The following is a 23675-nucleotide window of genomic DNA, read 5'->3' on the forward strand; positions in this document are numbered from 1 at the left end:
TTAAGGTCCCCGCGAGACACTTTGTGGCCAATCTCTTTCGTCTCGCGGGTCTTTTAAGTATCTTCAGAGAAGATCACGTCTCGTCTCCCTTCCAAGATTTTTTTTTTTTTTTTTATAATTCTGTATATTGCTTAAGAAGAAATATACAGAATTATCTCTAGTATGTAAGATCATTTGATGCACACATCAGAACTTTCTTGGCTCTTTTTGTTTTTTTATATAAACTTTTTTGGTACATTCATTCCAACATCAAGCATACCTACCTAGGAAAATGGTTCACCTTCTGAAATTCCAGGAGACCACGTAATATAAAAGGCTTGGGATGTGATCCTGTCCACATCAGATTGAAGTCATTACTATTTGGATGCACCTGCATTTAAAGCAAAATAAAAATCACAGATTTCTTTATTGCTAAACACATTTTTATCTGATAATATCACAGACATCTCTTTATTCATTTACCTAAGACCTGTTTTAACAGTACATCCCTGTTATTCTGCTCACTTAAAATTAATGCAATATGAGATTTGCTTGAAAAGTTAAATCGATAGACAACCACTTAAACACCCCCATATTTCGCTACAGATATTATGAAAGAAATCTGTACAGAGATTTTTCTGATTTTATATACATTTGTAGTGCACCTTTATAGGGAATTATCTTTACAAAACAGAGCAATATTATTGTTTGGGGTATCCTTCAAACGCCTTCAACACTATCCAACCTCTGCTCCTTAGGGACAAGCTGACAGAGATGGGAGTAGATTCATACCTAGTGGCATGGATCGTGGACTATCTTACAAACAGACCTCAGTATGTGCGTCTCGGGAACTGCAGGTCTGACAATGTGGTCAGCAACACAGGAGCGCCGCAGGGAACTGTACTTTCTCTGGTCCTGTTCTGCCTATATACATCGGACTTCCAATACAACTCGGAGTCCTGCCACATGCAAAAGTTCGCTGACGACACTGCTATCGTGGGCTGCATCAGGAGTGGGCAAGAGGAGGAGTATAGGAACCTAATCAAGGACTTTGTTAAATGGTACGACTCAAACCACCTACACCTGAACACCAGCAAAACCAAGGAGCTGGTGGTGGATTTTAGGAGGCCCAGGCCCCTCCTGGACCCCGTGATCATCAGATGTGTGCAGAGGGTACAGACCTATAAATACCTGGGAGTGCAGCTGGATGATAAATTAGACTGGACTGCCAATACGGATTCTCTGTGCAAGAGAGGACAGAGCCGGCTATACTTCCTAAGAAGATTGGCGTCCTTCAACATCTGCAATAAGATGCTGCAGATATTCTATCAGACGGTTGAGGCGAGCACCCTCTTCTACGTGGTGGTGTGCTGGGGAGGCAGCATTAAGAAGAAGGACGCCTCACGCCTGGACAAACTGGTGAGGAAGGCAGGCTCTATTGCAGGCATGGAGCTGGACAGTTTGACATCTGTGGCGGAGCGACGGGCGCTCAGCAGGCTCCTATCAATTATGGAGAATCCACTGCATCCACTAAACAGTATCATGTCCAGACAGAGGAGCAGCTTCAGCAACAGACTGCTGTCACTGTCCTGCTCCACTGACAGATTGAGGAGATTGTTCCTCCCCCAAACTATGCGACTCTTCAATTCCACCTAGGGGGTAAACGTTAACATTATTCAAAGTTATCGTCTGTTTTTACCTGCATTTTTATTGCTCTTTAATTTAATATTGTTCTTTGTATCAGTATGCTGCTGCTGGAGTATGTGAATTTCCCCTTGGGATTAATAAAGTATCTATCTATCTAAGCATATGAAAATCCTAGTTATCTCAACATGATTTTCAACAGACATAACAGGGCCTAGGCCTCATTTTCTTTTAAAGCAACAATAAATGATTTGTTTTGCCAGCATTAACAGTGATGGTAATACTAGGTTTAACACATTATTCAACACTACTCATCAGAATGTTTGATCTTTGTTTGTGGCCAATTTTACAATGTTAGTGTTGACAGGAATTCTGAAGACAGAGTATAAGCTGTGCCTAGCCACACAGATATAAGTAAAAAGGTAATAAAGCAGGGGCCACCAACACTTCCCATGCTATACCTATGTCAAAAAACAATAATGATATACTGCAACCAGTTATCACCCGTTATCTGACCTGATGGTCAGAAAACCAAACATCCAATTAGGGTAGCTGTAGCCAAGACCCAGACTGATAAGCTTCAAGATCAGTTTACAAATGACTGTGATAAATGATGATAAGTAATCAGCAATATGTATATTTTATTGTCTAAGTAAGACAGAGCATTGTGCATTACAAGGGAAATTTCATCCTCCTTGGACCTTTTGAATTAATAATCAAATTGGTGATGACCTAAACCAGGGCTTAACCTAACTTTATAAGCCAATGCAGTCCTCCAAAATGTTGGGCCACCTGGTCAAGGTCCACCCTTCCCCTAATATAAATCCAATGCTCGATATGATCCTGAATCATGGTTTCTGCTATTAGCAGCCTCACGGCTTAGACAACAGTAGACATATTATTCTTAACAATAGCATGTTATTGACAAATATGTGATTCCATGGTATTCAAACTTTTATCTTGGCAAGCTACCTCCATTAATTGATTTTTTTAATTAAAGTACCACTTTTTTTTTTATTTAAATTAAGTACTAGGCACAACTAAAAGTGAAATTTCTTTAATCCCTTCACTTATATTACATTTGCAAATTTAAACATAGGAGTATTCAAAGTTTTATGTGTGGCTCTATGCCAAATACTTTAATTATTTTACTGTAAAAACAAAAGTGTGATTTGATACAGAATAAAAAAAGCCTTTAAATAATTTACTTTTATAAAACGTAAACAGTACAGCTAAACATCAATCTAGATTAAAAATAGATCACAGCGCAAACAAACAAATTATTATCCGGTGAAATAACGGAACAGAGAAAAGAGATTGAATATATTGTTCGGAGTTAAACTAAATCAGAGACTTGTAGATCGTCTAATTTGTGTTGCCATCAGGGAAAAGTAGTGTTTCTTCCCAATGAAGAGGTATATCTGCAAGAAATAAAAGATTTGTTGTTTGATGAAAGTGAAATCCACATACGCGAGTGGCAGAGATGTGAAGCGGCTTAGGCGTAGCGCAGGCCGGGGGTTGGCAAGTGAATCGCAGAGGGCGATTTAATAAAAAAAAAAAAAAAAAAAAAAGTCGACACAAAAAACGCTTTGCCTCATGGCTGCCCAACTCTGCCCAAACTTCAGCCTTTTCCTGTTGTTAATAATTTTTAAATGTGTTAAACTTGCCTGAAACAAAAGTTTCTTGCTGTTAGTTAGTTAGATATCATCAATTTTATCCACCTGTAGTTTCTTCAGTCCTGCATATCCCCCTTATTCTTAAATATCAGCACCAGTACACTACTTCTCCACTCCTCAGGCATTCTCTCACTTTCCAAGATTCCATTAAATCATTAATCTGGTTAAAAACTCCACTGCCATCTCTCCTAAACACCTCCATGCTTCCACAGGTATGTCATCTGGACCAACGGCTTTTCCACTTTTCATATTAATAACACTAAAATGAAATATTAAATATGTGCATTATTAATAATTGTTAACATTTTTCTCTCCTCATTGTGTATTCTTACACACTCATCTGCCAATTTCTAAACCTACTGTAAAAATGATAATACAGCAAACAAGTTTACCAAAACTAAGAATACTGTGATGTTTGCAGACTGGACTAGAGAGACAGAAAGCAAAAAACAGGTTGAGAAACAGAGCACTCACATGTTACAATGCTCTCCTTTGCAAATATCTCTCAGTGTGCCTCAAAGAGGTGGAGAGTGGTACAGAGCTGCTACCTAGGACCCCAAGGGCAAGAACTGGCATAGGCAGTTCACATGGAGTAAGATTAAAGAGGTCAGGTGAATGACCCGCTGCATGAGATGGACCAATGAAAGTGTAACACAGTCTAGAACAGAGACTTGGGTCAAGCCACTGTGTAACCAACGGTCCTTATGAAGGCCCCTCCTCTGCTCACCTTATATTTTTGGTGTTTCCTAAGAAATCACCTGACAGCTGCATGCATACAGCTCCATTTGTGAATTGCAGCCCTTGTTCTGCTAAGTAGTACTGTATCAGTGCAGAGACATTTCCTTGTTTATTTAAAAACTATCCGGAAATATTTAAAGACAATCGTGGAACTTTGATGTTCTTAAAAAAATTCAATCTCACCATATGTGCCAGAGCCACACAAGCACAACCTGGCAGATAATACATTCCATCAGAATGCACTTTGTATAACTTGTTTAAATGCTACTGTGTGAATTGACTGATCAACATTAACTACCTATCCTAAGCATGAAAATAGCAGTTTCATTTAAGCAGAAGGCAAAATGATCTATTTACATGCAGCAGACATCTAGCCTATATAGACTTTAACAATACAGCTAACAACACCACCCTACCAGCAACTTTGCAACTACTTACTCTATAGTCTCCATATTAGACTCTAACAGTGAGAGATGAAGCACCAGGGGCTGGCAGCAAATGTGTGGTAGGTTTACAGCTCAAAGTGAGCATAAAAAAAGAATTCATGTCATCAGGGAGAAAGGTGTTGATGGCATCAACTGCCACCTCATTAGTTTCATAATTCGTACACCTGCTACATCAGGTACAGGTTGTATGTACTATAAATACTTTTTGGCTGTATGATACTCTGAAATTGCCCTTTAGGTAGATTATTGGCTTTTTATAGCTTATACCTTCCATTCTTTTTATAAAATCTGCTACTAAAGAACCTATAATCTGTGCTACAGACTCTCTGCACAGGATGTGCATCACAACAGATTCAGGATTTCAGTAATTACTCTCACAGCTACAAACTGATGTATGCATTTCTTGATGAAGTCTGGAATCACTTCTGCATTCAGGCTTAATGGGCAATCTTTGGAAACAAATTAGTCCACATTCTCCCTGCTGACTTCTCAGCCTTCTAAGTTTAGCAGTACTGTACATGCTTTTCATAACAGACATTTTACACTATAGCTTCTGCTTGCAAACAGAGAGAAGGAATACAGACAATTGATTTTATTCAGCAAAATGAGGACAATATATCAAGTACTAAACACATATAATGCTTGTGCAGAAGTTGCTATGGATGTCAGCACTGCTGGTGTCAGGAAATAAGCCGATTTTTAAAATTAAATTGGCCTAACTGAAAACACCATATAAGAATAAGTAGTACATCATGACTGACAGTTTCATACAGGATGATAGTGTTATACAGTTAGGTCCATAAATATTTGGACAGAGACAACTTTTTTCTAATTTTGGTTCTGTACATTACCACAATGAATTTTAAATGAAACAACTCAGATACAGTTGAAGTGCAGACTTTCAGCTTTAATTCAGTGGGGTGAACAAAACGATTGCATAAAAATGTGAGGCAACTAAAGCATTTTTTAACAAAATCCCTTCATTTCAGGGGCTCAAAAGTAATTGGACAATTGACTCAAAGGCTATTTCATGGGCAGGTGTGGGCAAGTCTGTCGTTATGTCATTATCAATTAAACAGATAAAAGGCCTGGAGTTGATTTGAGGAGTGGTGCTTGTATATGGAAGATTTTGCTGTGAACAGACAACATGCGGTCAAAGGAGCTCTCCATGCAGGTGAAAGAAGCCATCCTTAAGCTGCGAAAACAGAAAAAACCCATCCGAGAAATTGCTACAATATTACGAGTGGCAAAATCTACAGTTTGGTACATCCTGAGAAAGAAAGCAAGCACTGGTGAACTCAGCAATGCAAAAAGACCTGGACGTCCATGGAAGACAACAGTGGTGGATGATCGCAGAATCATTTCCGTGGTGAAGAGAAACCCCTTCACAACAGCCAACCAAGTGAACAACACTCTCCAGGGGGTAGGCGTATCAATATCCAAGTCTACCATAAAGAGAAGACTGCATGAAAGTAAATACAGAGGGTGCACTGCAAGGTGCAAGCCACTCATAAGCCTCAAGAATAGAAAGGCTAGATTGGAGTTTGCTAAAGAACATCTAAAAAAGCTAGCACAGTTCTGGAAAAACATTCTTTGGACAGATGAAACCAAGATCGACTTCTACCAGAATGATGGCAAGAAAAAAGTATGGAGAAGGCGTGGAACAGCTCATTATCCAAAGCATGCCACAACATCTGTAAAACACGGTGGAGGCAGTGAGATGGCTTGGGCATGCATGGCTGCCAGTGGCACTGGTACACTAGTGTTTATTGACGATGTGACACAGGACAGAAGCAGCCGAATGAATTCTGAGGTGTTCAGAGACATACTGTCTGCTCAAATCCAGCTAAATGCAGTCAAATTGATTGGGCAGCATTTCATGATACAGATGGACAATGACCCAAAACATATAGCCAAAGCAACCCAGGAGTTTATTAAAGCAAAGAAGTGGAAAATTCCTGAATGGCCAAGTCAGTCACCTGATCTTAACCCAATTGAGCATGCATTTCACTTGTTGAAGACTAAACTTCAGACAGAAAGGCCCACAAACAAACAGCAACGGAAAGCCGTTTCAGTAAAGGCCTGGCAGAGCATTAAAAAAGGAGGAAACCCAGCATCTGGTGATGTCCATGAGTTCAAGACTTCAGGCTGTCATTGCCAGCAAAGGGTTTTCAACCAAGTATTAGAAATGAACATTTCATTTACTTTACTTACTTACTTTTGAGACCCTGAAATGAAGGGATTGTGTTAAAAAATGCTTTAGTTGCCTCACATTTTTATGCAATCGTTTTGTTCACCCCACTGAATTAAAGCTGAAAGTCTGCACTTTAACTGCATCTGAGTTGATTCATTTAAAATTCATTGTGATAATATACAGAACCAAAATTAGAAAATAGTTGTCTCTGTCCAAATATTTATGGACCTAACTGTATAATACAATACATTATGCTGTCTTAAGAGTCTGCTTGTGGCCGTTTTTTTTTTTTTTTTTTTATTTAAACTAGAACATGTACAGTGGATATAAAAAAAGATATATAAAGACTTTTTATATTCACTTTATGCAGTTGTGTCTTCACACAGATGTAGAATACACCAGAAAGACTGGCAGAGGTAAGCTTATTTTGTGTGACTAAACACTGGCCAAAAAATACTAAGTAAAGTTTGCTGAAAGCTACAACATTTAATCTCACTTGCAGGTCTCCTCGTCTTACTCACTTTTGAGAACTGCATTAATGTCCAGATGTGGCAGTTAAATGGTTTGTCACACAAAGACCAGGGGCCTCATGTATAAAAGGTGCATACGCACAGAAATGTTGCGTAAGAACGTTTCCACATTCAAATCGCGATGTATAAAACCTACACTTGGCGTAAAGCCACGCACTTTTCCACAGTACCTCATACCCTGTCGTATGCAAGTTCTCCACTCGGTTTTGCAGACTGGCGGCACCCAGCGTCAAAGCAGCGCTACTGTTCCTGTGTGGTTACCCTTTCTTAGATCCATATCCACGACGGCGGCTTTATCAAATACACTGAAATTAACCGCATATCGTTAATAAATTTAATGCATCTGATTGTAATTAACCTGTAACAATATAATGGTCCACAGAATGGTCAAACTATTCTAAATACCATAACTGCTGTAGCTTTGTTACTCTCACTGCACCTTCTTCTTCTTCTTCTTTCAGCTGCTCCCGTTAGGTGTTGCCACAGCGGATCATCTTTCTCCATATTACTCTCAATGCATCACTCAGAGTATTTATATCACTGTATCCAAGTGTGAATCACAGATCTACAGCGATTGGAAAGAGAATTATCGGTATACAGCATCAAGCACTCGCTGCCTCAGCTTCACAGCCTTTCCTGTTCAGACCTCGCGGTTCACAAACAGTTTCATCCCAAGAACTATACACGCACTCAATCAGTCCATCAAGTGCTCCTTGTAGAACTGTTTGCACTTGCAAGTTACCATGAGGTAATTGTACTTATGATACAGTTATAATATTGCACAACCTGAGCCACTTTATAAAGCATGTATTTACATATGATGACGATATCATTTTTAAGATGAAATGCAGCAAAATATGTTGATTATATTATACAGATAAAACTTTAACTACACGGTGCCGCAGCGCTAGCGAGCTTGACCTTTGTTCACGGTTTGTTCCTGCCTCGCGCTGTTTTCATGCTGTGGCTGGAGCGACACTGGAAGTATAGATGGATAGAATAATTAAACATTACGAAGATATTTCGATGTTCCTTAAAAGTTTTGAAGAATCGGCATTCCAAGCTTACAGATGGCTTAACGTCTATTACAGAGCTGATTGTGTGGCGATTGGGTATTTGGAAAAAGAAAAGTAAGGACAGGAATTGGGGGTTAGTACGTTTGAAAAAGACAGTACTTCTGTAATAAAGCATGTCATTGAAGGTTGCACATGGCGCAGCAAGCATCTTGCTGTAAGACACTGAACAATCACTGTGCCACCGTGTTCCCATGTTTAATAACATGCTTTAACTTATATCATCATGAAAATGATATCACGTATACTTCTCAGTATTTTACTTACTCAGAGAGCTGTAGTATTACGAACGTAACGGATTCTGTGTCCTGTCGGAGGAAAAGCACGTAGTGATTCAGGCACACAGAGCACATATAAGATCAAATACACAACAAAGCATTTAATGTGCTACTTTAGTTACGATGGGATTTGAGAAACTAGTAAATTAAACGATTTTAAGATGAAGTTTATGATGTTCTACTTTAATGACAAAATACGTGATTAAAGTGGAAATTTCGAGATTAAAGTTGACATTTCGTGCTTTTTTCACACGTGTGTGCCTATTTTTTTTCACTGTACCCTAATAAGCTTTCATATGACACTCAGACGGTGGGCTACGAGTCGCCTTTTCACGCCGACTTTGATATGTGACAACTTTTTTATTTCGGGCACTGTGTGACTTTGTGAACTTGAGCTTTCGAGTTTCTCCGACACACTGTCACTCGATCAACTTCCTTTTGTTGCTTATATAATTGTTTAAACCAACAAATAGTAAGTTTTTCTTTGCCTCCATTTAGTATTCGCTGATATTCTTCTATTTTTCCTCGTACTTTTGCCATTGCCTTTTCACAGAACGCTGGGTTTAAGGGCTATTTATATTGATTTGTATTCAAAGAGGCATAATTCTGGCAGGAGTTGGGGCGGGACAGTAAGTGCGTGCACGTGCGTTTATTTCCACACTGAGCGGGATTTATGTAGCGGAAGAACGTGGAAGTTGGCGAACACACAGATTCCTGCATCTGGATTTTTTTCTGCGTAAGCACATTTCGGCTTTTGTGCTTATGTCATGTTATAGTGTGAATTCTACACACGGCGTTATGCATGAGGCCCCAGAAGAGTCATATAGGTCCTAAATACTAGCATACATTTCCAACTTTTACTCTCAGCTCCAAAAGCACTTTTCCATTTAATGTAATTATAAAAAAAATAATTTGAAAGTACAGCAAATGCAGTAATAAAAAAACTCAAATGTTATGTTTATTTTACATTAGTTTAGTTTTTCATAATGCTTATTGAACAGGGTTATGCAATTTATTGCACCAACGGGGTATTGCTTTTCACTCCTAAACGGACAAAAGAGCTACTTGATCAGACTTGTAGAGAAAAAGAATTTCAACTCTCTGTTTAACACCAATATGTACAGTCAGGTACTTCATAGTACACTAGGAGAGGGTTTAGATCACTAGTCACATGGGGGTCTTTAACGGCAGGTTCTCCATGAACTTTAAATAAAAAGCTCTAGACAAATGTATTACTAAGCAGTTTCATAAATGAAATGCTTTGCAGAAGTGATGTCAAAATTTTTTGGAACAAGGAGTATTTTGCCAATATCAATGATATGAAAGACATCCTATAGCCTAAAATCACTTGCATAATTCCATACTGCAGCTGTCATATTTAATTTTACTATGTGCACTTACGAGAAAGACACTAACATTCAAATTCAGTGTTGCTGTATTTCACTCTCAAAGCTCCAGATTTCAGGAAGTGATCCAAAATAAACCCACTGACATATCTGAAATGGGACACATCACCAACTACAAGGAATTAAGGGGTTGCCTTTATCAAAGCTATGTTGTTCAGGATGATATTAACATGGATTTCAGATAGGGTCGCTAACATTGGCTGAGACGTGATGGAAAATTGAATTTTGAATGAGTGAGTGTCAGGAAAAACAATAATTGGAGAAGTTTAAAGGAAACAGACAGTGAAGGAGGAGGATAGAAATAAAGATCTGTATAGTTCCAATTCAAGTCGGAAGGGGCATCATATAGTGAATATAGTACAACGGATCCCTGTGGCCCCAGCTGCAATAAGGTCAGGCAAAAGTCTAACTTTTATAAATAAATATGCCTGAGTACAGGAAGGGTAAATTTAAAGTTTGATGAGGTGCCATCATTTTCTTTTCTGTTGCTCAGTTACATTATTGCTCAGTTACATAAACTTCTAAAATCAAATATTACAACAGCATTAATGAAAAGTGGACTCTAAATTAAATTCAGTTGTGACATGGCTATAGCAGATTAATGAAAAACATAAAATTATTAACTATACTGTTGCAGCAAGAAAAATAATAAAATATAAACTGGAACGGACTGCAATCTTTCAGCTAAAATGACCTTCAGGAATGTTCTTTTCTAAAACGATCAATGATTGCTTTAGGAGCTGCTGGAAAAGGGATGGAATAGGAACAGTAGTCCTTAGAGCTACAAGCCATCAAAGGTAGCTGAGACAGGAGTTAATGAACATTACTCTCGGCACTATATAATAGAAATGTAGCTGCTAAGTGACTGAAAGTATAATAACTCAGTCAGTCATCGCTACAATAAGATTAGCTTAATTAGAATGCATTTTCTAAGAAAAAAAAAGTCATCCTGTCAGTGGAAATCCAAAATCTGGTTACAGCAATTCCATTCAGAAAATATTGATTGATTACCTACTGCTGGCAAAGGGAATGAAACATATGGGGGAAAAAAAGTTTGCAAAAGTGCTCTCGGCTGCACCATGGTCTGCAGGTTGAGAGCATTCGCATCAGATTCTTGGAACATGATAGAAGCAAAAACAGTGTACCAGGGTAGAGGCATTCACTCGCATTAAGTATATCATGCTAAGAATATCTCTATGTGTAAAACAACCCACATAAATTTTATAACAACGGTGTAGTAAAGGCCAGATGTGCATAAGAGTAGGTATTAGAAGAGGACACAGACAGATATTTGCAAACACCGAAGCATGTCACATCCAATCCATAGGGAAGGAACAATTCTCCTTCTGTTGGTCTGGGAGATGCAAGCTATACATTTAATCTGCAACCCGAATGTCACCGGTGTGCAATGCTTAGTCGGCAAAACCACTGTGCACTATTCTGAGATTGGTACAAATGGTGCTGTGACCCAGATTTTCAATATGGCCATGGAAAGTAGTAGTCCAAGCATACATATTAACAGGGGAGCTAGCAGAGAGCTCAGCCTAAAAATGCACACTTTGAAGCATGTATCATAGTGCTTAGAAAATGTCCCATCCACTGAGTGGGAGGAATTCACCTATTGCTAAGGGAGATGCTAGAGGATCTATGTAATGAGCAAAGCTTAGCTAGTGTGGGATATGGCCGGCCTGTCATCTCGGCGGGCGGCACGGTGGCGCAGTGGGTAGCGCTGCTGCCTCGCAGTTGGGAGACCTGGGGACCTGGGTTCGCTTCCCGGGTCCTCCCTGCGTGGAGTTTGCATGTTCTTCCCATGTCTGCGTGGGTTTCCTCCGGGCGCTCCAGTTTCCTCCCACAGTCCAAAGACATGCAGGTTAGGTTCATTGGCGATTCTAAATTGGCCCTAGTGTATGCTTTGTGTGTGGGTGTGTTTGTGTGTGTCCTGCGGTGGGTTGGCACCCTGCCCAGGATTGGTTCCTGCCTTGTGCCCTGTGTTGGCTGGGATTGGCTCCAGCAGACCCCCGTGACCCTGTGTTCGGATTCAGCGGGTTGGAAAATGGATGGATGGATGGTATCTTGAAATTAACATTATTTTTGTTTTTGTTTATGGGGTTGTGTTAAACAAGATATGTGGAATGTTGCTCATGAGGCATCAAAGATATGCAATTACTAGCACTAGAACCAAAGCAATTTTTAAATTATTTTTTGTAAGCTGTTTTTTGTTAGCTGGGGAAGGGAGTTTCTGAGAAATAAATCTTATCTAATTATTTATACTTTTTAATTGACTGAAAAATTGATGAAAGGTCTAATGTAAGGGCTTTAGCTTGAGCAACCCTAAGAAAAAACAAAACAGTTAAATGTGAAGCAACCAAGAGTCTCAATTTACTTGGGCTTTTATGCCTAGCTTGAAGATTTCCACTGTGACTGGTGATGAGCTGTTTGCAAGGTTCTTGGTGGCATACAGTAGGAAAGATATTTTCTCTAAAGCAGCCTGTCTGCTGGTAAAGCTGGTTTGCTTATCTCTGTTCTACACTACTGAAAAGGTAAGAGCTGTGGAGAACCTTTCTGGTGATTAAATCTTAATCAACCTCTGCTTCCCTCCCTCTATCTGAATGATTGTGTTTTCCCCATCATTTATTTACCCACTGTGGTGTCTCTCCAACTGTTTTTTCGCTATTGTTCTTGGCGGAATATGACATCACCTACAGTCTTCATCAAAACAACAGATATTACCCAGGGTCTTAGTTTGCTTAAATTTTGCAACAAATCAAAAATTTAAGAAGTTTTAAATCATTTTTGAACAGTATTTAAACAGCATTATATCATTACAGATCATAAGCTTAACCCCACTACCCCAGATAGGAGTTTAGCTCAGTTGAAGGCTTCCATATTTCTCAGCAGGAACTATGGCCAGGTCACATAGGTTATTAGATATATTTACAACTTCCAGCATAGAAAATTTGATCATAATTAGCAAGATGCCGGATCATTTTCTTAACATCTCTCTAAAATACTCTACACTGGGAGAGTGAATACTTACCTCATGAAATCCATGAACCGTCAATATGCTGCGAACCAGCCTACTCTCAGTACGAACAATTTTGTAGGCTAAATGATAGCGAGCTATAGAAAAATAACATGAAAGGAAACAGTTAGGATTACAAGAATAATTAACATTTACTTTGGTCAAAATAAGTTGTTTTTATTAATGAGTAAAAGCTTAAGTTCAATAAGTTCATGATTTCAAACAGAGTTAAAACATAAATGGAAAGAATTTTATAAGTGTATTTGTTAATGTTGCTAACACAATGCATTTACAAACATTATACATTAATAAAAGCAGCAATATATGAAGAAAGAGAATAGGCAAGGATGAAAAAAAAAATTCTATACTGTAAAAGCTAAGTTTGTTCTATAATTTACAGGTCCATTCAAAGCTGGTAGAGAGTGTATACTGAATGCTGCAAATATTAGTGTAAGGACTGTAAGTACCCTAAGTTCTTGTCAATAAGCCGCGGCTTATCTAAGGAAAAAAGTTGTGAAAATGAAAAAATAGAATATCGGCTTATACATAAGTCCGGCTTATACATCCATCGCGGGGGTTGCGTTCCAGAGCCACCCGCGAAATAAGAATATCCGCGAAGTAGAAACCATATGTTTATATGGTTATTTTTATATTGTCATGCTTGGGTCACAGATTTGCGCAGAAACACAGGAGGTTGTAGAGAGACAGGAACGTTATTCAAACACTGCAAACAAACATTTGTCTCTTTTTCAAAAGTTTAAACTGTGCTCCATGACAAGACAGAGATGACAGTTCTGTCTCACAATTAAAAGAATGCAAACATATCTTCCTTTTCAAAGGAGTGCAAAGCAAGCAGTCAAAAAAAAAATCAATAGGGTTTTTTGGCTTTTAAGTATGCGAAGCACCGCCGGTACAAAGCTGTTGAAGGCGGCAGCTCACACCCCCTCTGTCAGGAGCAGGAAGAGAGAGGAAGAGAGAGAGAGAGAGAGAGACAGATAAAAAAAATCAATACGTGCCCTTTGAGCTTTTAAGTATGCGAAGCTCCGTGCAGCATTTCTTTCAGGAAGCAGCTGCACACAGCCCCCCTGCTCACACCCCCCTACGTCAGCGCAAGAGAGAGAGAGAGAGAGAGAGAGAGAAAGTAAGCTGGATAGCTTCTCAGCCATCTGCCAATAGCGTCCCTTGTATGAAATCAACTGGGCAAACCAACTGAGGAAGCATGTACCAGAAATTAAAAGACCCATTGTCCGCAGAAATCCGCGATATATATTTAAATATGCTTACATATAAAATCACAATTTAAATGACCGCTACGCGCTCGTGTTGACTCGGCGACGCCCAGAGCAGAAAGAACGCGCTCCGGCCGCTCCAACCGCGCCATGCGGGGAGTGAGAGAGACGGCAATATCTCACACTCTCTCCCCCCTTAAAGAAATTAAATGGGCGCGAGTGAGACCACTGACCTCCCTCCCTTCTATTAGTTATAGGTTATAGTACGTTCGGCTTATCCATGAGTCCGGCTTATCTATGATACGATTTTATTTTAAAAATTCGTATGATTTTTGGTCTCTGGCTAATACATGAGTCCGGCTTATAGACAAGAACTTAGGGTATATCTGTTAAAAAATTACATTAAATTTAAATCTGACTGCGAATGTGACAAGGGACACAGTTGAAAGGAGAAGGAAGAGAGAGAGATTATACCAGAGGAAATGGGCAATTCTTGTTAGTGTGCAGAAACAAAGGGTTATGTAAAAACAAAGAGAGAGAGAAAGATAGAAATAAGCTACTGACGTCTGCCATAAAATCAAACAAACTATACCTGAGCATACTGCCCCCAAGTAGAAACTGATTGATCATGCTGTGGGTTTAGGAAAGGTAGTATGGCGTATGCCTTAAAGACCTGTCCCTATAAGGACTACTAAAGGCTTATAGGTACATGGGTATAATGGGTTACTTGAGCACTAGCCTGTTGTTCCCATAGCCAAATAAGGCCCAGAAGTAATTGCACAGCTTGGCCACAGGAGATCCAGGAAACTACCTCAAATGAAAGGTCAAACTGAATCCATAGTTAGAAGGAGAGTTTGGGTGAGCTCATTAGTGGGGTTGAAGACAGGAGTTCATAAGCTAGGGAAATGGTAAATGAGAAGGGACTGCTTTTTTGAATCGGAAACTGTGCAGATAGGATTTCAATTGGATCCTGCTTTACTTTCTGCTCTACCTCTGTGTGACCTTCCCTTGTATGTTGTAAAATAAATGCACTATTACAGCCTGTGTCTCTTTTGAAAAGAAGATGTCAGAAATGTGCTCTTCACTGACACCTGTTATATTTAAATTTGAATTTTAGCACTAACTGCACTTATATATAGAAAAGCAACAACAATAACCTCTTTATTTTACATAAACATTATAATTAATTCTAACTTCTGCAGACTAGTTGATACAAACCAACAGACAAGAAACACAAAGTAAACAGTCAGACAATATGCTCAAGTAGCACTCATGCACTTTGTCAGTATAAATAACTGTTTATGAGCCTGAGATTAGTAGGTCAAATACATACTATTAGTGCAACTGTTTATTTAAAGAAAAGACTGCCTAAGAAATGAAACTGCCTCAGAATTAAATGGTTTCTGTTTTGATATTACAACATCATCATCATCAGCCTAACTCAGGGGTCCTCAATCACAGTCCTGGAGGGCCACAGTGGCTGCAGGTTTTTGTTCTAACCTGGTTGCTTAATTAGAAAGCAATTCTTGCCAATAATTTAATTTCATGACTTGTTAGTGCTTTAACTCTGCTATGTCAGTTAATTCTTATATCCTGGATTTTCTTTCCCTTTCTAATGATATCATCCAAATGATTTGAATGCTAAAATGGATGAGTAATTCTCAGTCCTTCACTTTTTCCTCTTCAATTTCCTTCCAAATATTTAATTTAACTCAACAGTGCATGATTACACACAGGTGTAAATGGTAACAAGCTAAATGGAGAAATCTCTTCTCTCTTTTGTCATTTGCATGTTATTGCTAATTAGGAGCAATTAAAAGCCAAGAATATGGCTGTTTAAGACTAAAATAAGCAATAAGGGTTCAAAATCTTAACTAGCGAGACAACTAAAGTGAAACAGAAGTGTTACTTGAGCAATAAGTGCTTCTTATTAAGCAATTGGGTTGGAGCAAAAACCTGCAGCCACTGCGGCCCTCCAGGACTGTGATTGAGGACCCCTGGCCTAACTGAAGAGAAAGGAACAGACCAGGGGCCTCATGTATAAACGGTGCGTACGCACAGAAATGTTGCGTACGAACGTTTCCACGCTCAAATCGCGATGTATAAAACCTAAACTTGGCGTAAAGCCACGCACATTTCCACGGTAACTCATACCTTGGCGTACGCAATTTCTCCGCTCGATTTTGCAGACTGGCGGCACCCAGCGTCAAAGCAGTGCTACTGTTCCTGTGTGCTCATCCTTTCTTTCTTAGCTCCACATTCCTGACGTGACTTTATAAATACACTGAAATTAACTGCATATTGTTTATTAGTGTAATGCATCTGATTGTAATTAACCTGTAGCAATATAATGTGCCAGGGAATAGCCATAGTATTCCAAATACCATAACTGCTTTAGCGTTGTTACGCTCACTGCATCTTGTTCTTCTTTTTGCTGCTCCCGTTAAGGGTTGCCACTGCCGATCATCTTTTTCCATATTACTCTCACTGCACCACTCGGAGTATTTATATCACTGTATCTGAGTGTGAATCACAGCAGCAGCTGATCGGAAAGAGAATTATCGGTATACAGTTTCAAGTACACACTACCTCAACCACGGCAAAAAGTGTCAAAGCCTTTCCTGTATGGACCTTGCGTTTCAGAAACAGTTTCATCCCAAGAACTATAAACGCACTCAATCAGTCCATCAAGTGCTCCTTGTAGAACTGTTTGTACTTATAAGTACAATCACCTCACTGTAAACTTTCACTACAGTTATAATATTGCACAACCTCTGCTACTTTATAAAGCGCGTATGATGACAGTATCATTTTTAAGATGAAATGCAGCAAAATATGTTGATTATAGTATACAGATAAAACTTTAACTTCATTTAAATAATCTGTATTGTTAATAATTAAACATGTGAGGACACGGTGCCGCAGCACTAGCTAGTTCACGGATAGCTCCTGCCTTGCCCTGTATTATTGCTGGTGCTGACGCGACACTGGAAGGATAGACGAACAGAATTAAACATGTACTACGAAGATATTTCAATGTTCCTTAAAAGTTTTGAAGAATCAGTGTTCTAAGCTTACAAATGGCTTAACGTCTATTACAGAGCTGATTGTGTGGCGATTGGGTTTTTGGAGAAAGAAAAGTAAGGACAGGAATTGGAGGTTAGTACGTTTGAAAGAGACAGTACTTCGGTAATAAATTATTTCATCGAAGGTCACACATGGCGCAGCAAGCCTCTTGCGTGAGATATGAACAAGCACTGCGCCACCGTGTTCCCATGTTTAATAACATGCATTCATTCCTATCATCATGAAAATGATATCACGTATACATCTCAGTATTTTAATTATTCAGAGCGCTGTAATATCTCGAATGTAATGGATTCTGTGTCCTGTCGGAGAAAGAGAAAGAACAGAAGCATGTAGTGATTCACACACATAGAGCACATAGAAGATCAAACACAGAACAAAGCATTTAACGTGCTACTTGAGAAACTAGTAAAATAAACGATTTTAAGATGAAGTTTATGATGTTCTACTTTAATGGCAAATAAACTACGTGATTAAAGTGGAAATTTCGAGATTAAAGTTGACATTTCATGCTTTTTTCCCAATGTGTGCCTATTTTTTTTGTCTGTACCCTAATAACCTTTCATATGACACTCAGACGGTGGGCTACGAGTCGCCTTTTCACGGCAACTTTGATATGTGATTTCTTTTTTATTTCGGGCACTGTGCGACTTTGTGAACTCGATCTTTCGAGTTTCTCTGACACTCTGTCACTCGATCAACTTTCTTTTGTTGATTATACCACTGTTTAAACCAACAAATAGTACGTTTTTCCTTTGCCTCCACTTGGTATTCGCTGAAATTCTTGTATTTTCCCCTGTGCTTTTCCCATTGTCTTTTCACAGAAGGCTATTTATATTGATTTGCATATTCAAAGAGGCGTAATTCTGGGAGGAGTTGGGGCGGGACAGCAGGCACGTGCACGTGCGTTACTTTTCACGCTGATCGGGATTTATGTAGTGGAAGAACGTGAAAGTCTGCGTGCGCACAGATTCCTACATCTGGATTTTTCTGTGCGTACGCACAATCCCGCTTTTGTGCTTACGCCATGTTATAGTGTGAGTTCTACGCACGGCGTTATACATGAGGCCCCAGGACAGGGGATCTTGACAATTCTAAGAGCTTTCATGCTACAAAATGTTGATGCAATTCTAAAAATAAATCAAATGTATAGCCTATTTCTCCTTGATGATAACTTTCATGGCCAAGATGCCACATCAAACCTTACAATGAAATCTTAATTTCCCCCACAAAATCTGACATACTAATCAACATGATTAAATTTCTAACCAAATATACTGTATACCTTAAACACAGGGTAATTTTCCATAAAAAACACATTGCGAAACAGATAACACTGTGGCTAATTAAAAAGAAAAAAAAATCTAGTCCTTTAACCATAAAATTGCAAACATGTATTTCTTCAAATCAGATAGTAGTGCTAACAAACGTATTGTGGTTCATAATGAGAAGTGCAACATAATGAAGTGATCTGTAGTGTTTCTTTATCTATAAAGTATCCAGTCACCAGTTGTCCTAGCTACTCAAAGTTATTTGGTTGCTTTGAGAATGAAAGTTTTACTTTTTATAATCCTTGCTGCACCATTTTCCAACATTTCTGAATCTACCACCTCTTACCAGTACTAACAAACACTTTCCTTACCTCCAATTGAACGAACATCATTGTCTTTGGTCATGAGAGCCTCAGCATGGAAAATGAGAATAGGAACTTTCCGGTTGTTACCACTCCAAGCAATGCAATGATGAGCCCTGAAAGAAAAAGAAAAATACACAGGCCTGAAAATACCACATTTGTACTGCATTTTGTGAAAAGACAGAATTAAAGAAAGTTATCTTTATCATATTAAATCCGCCCTTCATCTTTTTACAGACCCCAAAAAAAAACCTGCACCAGATATTGCTAGATGAGGTGCCAGACCTTTGAAACCTTTTACTGGAAAAGGCAGGTTCCAAAAAATGAATAAATGCGTAATTCAAGTGAACTGGTATCTGTATACTGTGAATCAAGAAATATAAATGCTTCCACGATTGACTCCCATCCTTAAGGGGGGGGGGAGAAAAAAAACACGGAATACACAGAATAAAACATTGATTTCTACATTATTTGAAATTCAATCTACTTCAGATATTTTTCTGTAATATACAGAATCTTATTTAATAAATGTAAGTTAACAAACCAAAGACTGCTTTGGTTTTCCATCAGATCTCAACAAATGCACACAAAGATAAACTAGAGAAATATTTAATCTTGAAAAGACTTGACTTTCGAATACATCTTGTAATTACAGTAATGTTTAATGGGGAAGAAGCTTACTATGACCGGAGAAGGAACTTAGCATTATCTAACTTGATAATTTACTGAACAAATACATAAAAGCACTTAACCGGACACACTGTATCTACAGAAGATTTATTAGGATGACTTTGTAAACTGTGTTCAAGAGCAGCTGTGAAACAGGCCAGTATTTTTGGGGGTATACTTTGTTAATCCCAAAGGGGAAATTTTCTCTCAATCTTTTTGGTGTTGTGACCCACCAAGGGTGGTGTTGCCTTTACTGAATCAAACACGATCATCAGAGCAACCCACTACCATTATGAACAATAGCAACTTGCAACATACCGGCAGCAAGCCATGACCCAAAAGTGGGTTGCAACCCAGTGGTTGAGAAACACTGAAAAAAATCTATAAAGAATTGTAAAAAGTACCTATACTATGTATGACATGCATAACCTGGTAGCAGAGACATTTGGGTGACCCAGGTACAAAACATCATCAACAGCAAAGAAAGCATTATTATTCTAGGGTACAGGCCAAACTATGAACAGTCCACTTAAAAATATTTGTGAGTATATATGCAATGTTATGAATTACTGCATTAAAAAGTAAAAAACAAACAGTAAGGCAGTTCTCCCAGTTCAGGGCTTGAATTTCAGTAAGGGATTTTGGAAAAACACATTTATTACTTAAAAATTCAACATGGTTTAACTTAATAATCTGGGAAAAATCTTAATGCATTTGTCAAGCAAACAAAAAAGGTAGCTTTCTTTCTTATCAATTTTATTTGTTTATGGAATTTTTAAACAAATAAAATACTTGATTGGTACTTGCCTTGATGATGATGTGACCAATCAGCGATTAGCTGCAGTGGTTTCAGCCTTTAGTGTCACACATTTGAGTGAGGAAGTTGAAATGGCTACATAAATTGACATTTAATACTGCACCACACATTGCCTTTATAAAAGAACAGGAGCTTTAAATTCATCCTCACATTGTAATGTACATATGCTATGGTTGTGTGTGTTCAATCATTCATCCCTTTTACAAGCAGCTTATCCATTTCACGATTATCAGGAGCAGGTGCCTATCCCAGTTAAATTATGTGTGAGGCAGGCACCACTGGATTACATTTCTATCCTTCGCTGTGTTTTTGTTATCAATGTAACATTCATTAGTAGAACAACTAAAACATGCCAAACATGGTAAAAAGTACAAACACCACCAATGTGGAAGGAGTAGGAGCAAGTAGAACACAGTCTCCAATTCAGTAGCAAATAGTAGATTAGTACATAGGCAAAGGCAATAGCAAAGTCTGATCAGTTGCTTCTGCAAATTGTGTAATGTTTCACTGACCCAACTGAACAATTTTCTTATAAACTCATGGATTTCACACTTTAATGTGTTCAGATACAGAAATGCATTGGGATGGAAGTGTGCAGACAGACTTGCCTGAGAATTCTGGGGTGCCAGTATAGGAATGTGGTAAATGAGGATGGACATTAAGAATCCTTGGGAGCAAGACACTTAGTGGACCTGGGAATGAGAAAATGTTGCTTCCCTCCCAGAATTATTTGAAATCATTGCCATCTGTGCTATAAGGGTCACCCTGTCTTTCATCCCAATGAAGGATATGCTAACTTTGAAATGTTTAGTCTACCTTTGCCACCAATAAATAAATCTAGCCAAGATGTCTCATGTTGTTGCTCAGGCTTGAAAAAAAGACAATGGGTCTAGCAAAAGGCCTGTTTTTGTTTTTCTGATGTTTTCTGCAGTTAACTTGACTGCTTTTCATCAGTACTCTTAGCTAGTTGTTTTGTTTCAGGAGTGAAATGCAGAAGGTCTACAGGGATTGTAAATACTGGACAAGTACAAAATATCCATTTATCTTTTCATATTTCTCTGGTTTCTTGGGGCGCTTTCAATCTGTTATCCTTAAAATTAACTTTTTTAAATAAGTTTTTTTTTTTTTAAATTGTATGCTTTCATTCCCACTCTGGATGCATTACACTTACAGTACTTTGGTCTTCCACCCAAAACACATATGCACAGTCTACAAATACAAGACAAATACAGTATTTTAAAATGATTATTGTTACCATGAAGGTATACATATGTGTAGAATGAGCCTATATATATGATCAGTTCTTTGAAGTTGTGTCCACTGTACAAGAAACTGTCAGGGGCACAGAATAATAGGGAGTCTCAAGACAGAACATAAAAAATCCACACTGAGAATTAGGGAAAACTTCTGTATGCAAAGGAAAAACAGTCAACATGTACACATATTTAAAATAAAAAGCCGCAAGAAATAATCATTAACAAGGCTCAGCGTTGAAGGCAGCCAGTTTGGTAAATGATAAGGATGCTTGACTCTGCGTGAGAGGTTTGGGTCTTTGGGAAACTGGCACAACGTATTCAGGTTGACAGGTGATAACAGATGTATTCTTTTCAGTTACAGAATGATGGACGAGGAGGAAATGACCCTGGAAACCCAATCCTTTACAGACTACTTGTTTCAGGGACGTAAAGACAGGCATCAAAGTCCACTAGAAGAGGCTCTAGCCCACTTGCGGCAAAAGAATGGCACTCAGATTCAGAAGTGATTGAATGGCTAAACAAGGCATGATCTGGTGAATTATTTTAATAGTCACTTTTCTCCAAAAGCTTATTGCTCAATAGCCAGGAGATGACTTGGGGCTTTTGAATAGATAATCATCTCAGATTTAAGCTATGAGTCAGGAATGTTAGCATTAAATTACCTTATTACTATAAAGCAATTCATAACATTAACAATGTAGGAAATGCACAATGCACACTAAGTATATAATATGCTGCTTTATAGTCCTAAAACAAGGATGCAAACTGAATTTCTACCAAAAACAAATTTACATACATGTTTTTGGAGTTTCCAACAATCTCTATGATAATATAACTAAAAGAATTCATCATAACCAGAGCTAAACAAGACAATTACTTTTAATTTCCCACATTATCTTTTAGCCTTGTGCTCAATATTCTGTGTCAACACTGTAATAAGAATGACTGAAAAACTACTGAATCCAAACACATGTATTAAATAAAATTTTTACTCTCTGAATTCTCAACACAAACACGTTTATTACAGCTAATTATCGTTACAAAGAAAAAACATCATGCTGCACTTAAATATTTGTTGTTAAACATTTTGTTCATCAGTAAAATACAACAAGGCAATTTTGTGACATGGTAGCTGAGCATGTGCACATTTGTATTAAGATAAACTTTAACTCTGTCAGGATGAAGAGAAAGTCATGGCAAATTCCAACCTGGATTATTACATACCTCAGATTAACAAAACAAATCACCTATAATAAGGAAGCTCATTTATCACAAGTTACCGTCACATTAATTCTTATTACCCTTCTTTCCCATTAAGGTTTACACCAGCCTATCTCATTAGAAAGTAAGGTAGGAGAACAATCAGTTGTAAAAGGCAGTATTACATTTTATTCTCATGCACAGGCACTTAACCCAGTCAACAGTTTTTCTTCAAGAGCTTTTTTAAGTGCAATATATCACTTAAATATTTAACAATATGATGAATTCTTTAATAACACAGACATAAAAATGTTTGAGATATACTACATTTTCAATGCTGGCTTGAGTCATAGTTTTTTTTTTAAAATCTTGCTCATGAAGATCACATTTATTTAAAAGTTGTGTGTGATTTAACCAATTTTATAAAGCCATCTAATTTCATATGAAGCCAACCAATAGTGCAGTACATTGATATAAGGGAAAAAAAGACAAAAAGCCATTTGTCTTACCCCTGTTCCTCTTCCTCAGATGATGACTCTAAATCCTCTTTATTCTGGTTTACTGCAGGCATTTTCAATTACCCATCCACAATGAGCAATCTGCTTCAATCCTTGTGTATCAGCTTCTTTTGCTTGAGAACATCTCTTTTGATTTTAGGCAAATTTGCCTCAAAAGATTAAATTTCCCACAGGAAAACTAAAATAAAAAAATACCTGTGTCAGTAAAAATGGCTGAACCAACTTTTTATCTATTTTTGTCTATGCAATTACTGTACTATTAAAATACATATGCACAGAT

At 38.1% G+C, this 23675-nt stretch overlaps 1 protein-coding gene across 1 annotated transcript in view; it reads right to left on the reverse strand.

Moving 5' to 3' along the window:
* Positions 1-259: 259 nt before the first annotated feature.
* Positions 260-23675, reverse strand: part of LOC127526039 (tubulin polyglutamylase TTLL5-like) — a 30196-nt gene continuing 6780 nt past the window's right edge. Inside the window, exons 2-5 of the mRNA XM_051919981.1 lie at positions 23387-23573; positions 18945-19051; positions 13002-13084; positions 260-370 (exon numbers count right to left, since the gene is read on the reverse strand). Coding sequence (XP_051775941.1) covers positions 260-370; positions 13002-13084; positions 18945-19051; positions 23387-23448 — 363 coding nt within the window. The 5' untranslated portion in view covers positions 23449-23573. The remainder of the gene's footprint in view (positions 371-13001; positions 13085-18944; positions 19052-23386; positions 23574-23675) is intronic.

Source organism: Erpetoichthys calabaricus, chromosome 16 (genome assembly GCF_900747795.2).
Source record: "Erpetoichthys calabaricus chromosome 16, fErpCal1.3, whole genome shotgun sequence".
NCBI classification, from domain to species: Eukaryota; Metazoa; Chordata; class Cladistia; order Polypteriformes; family Polypteridae; genus Erpetoichthys; species Erpetoichthys calabaricus.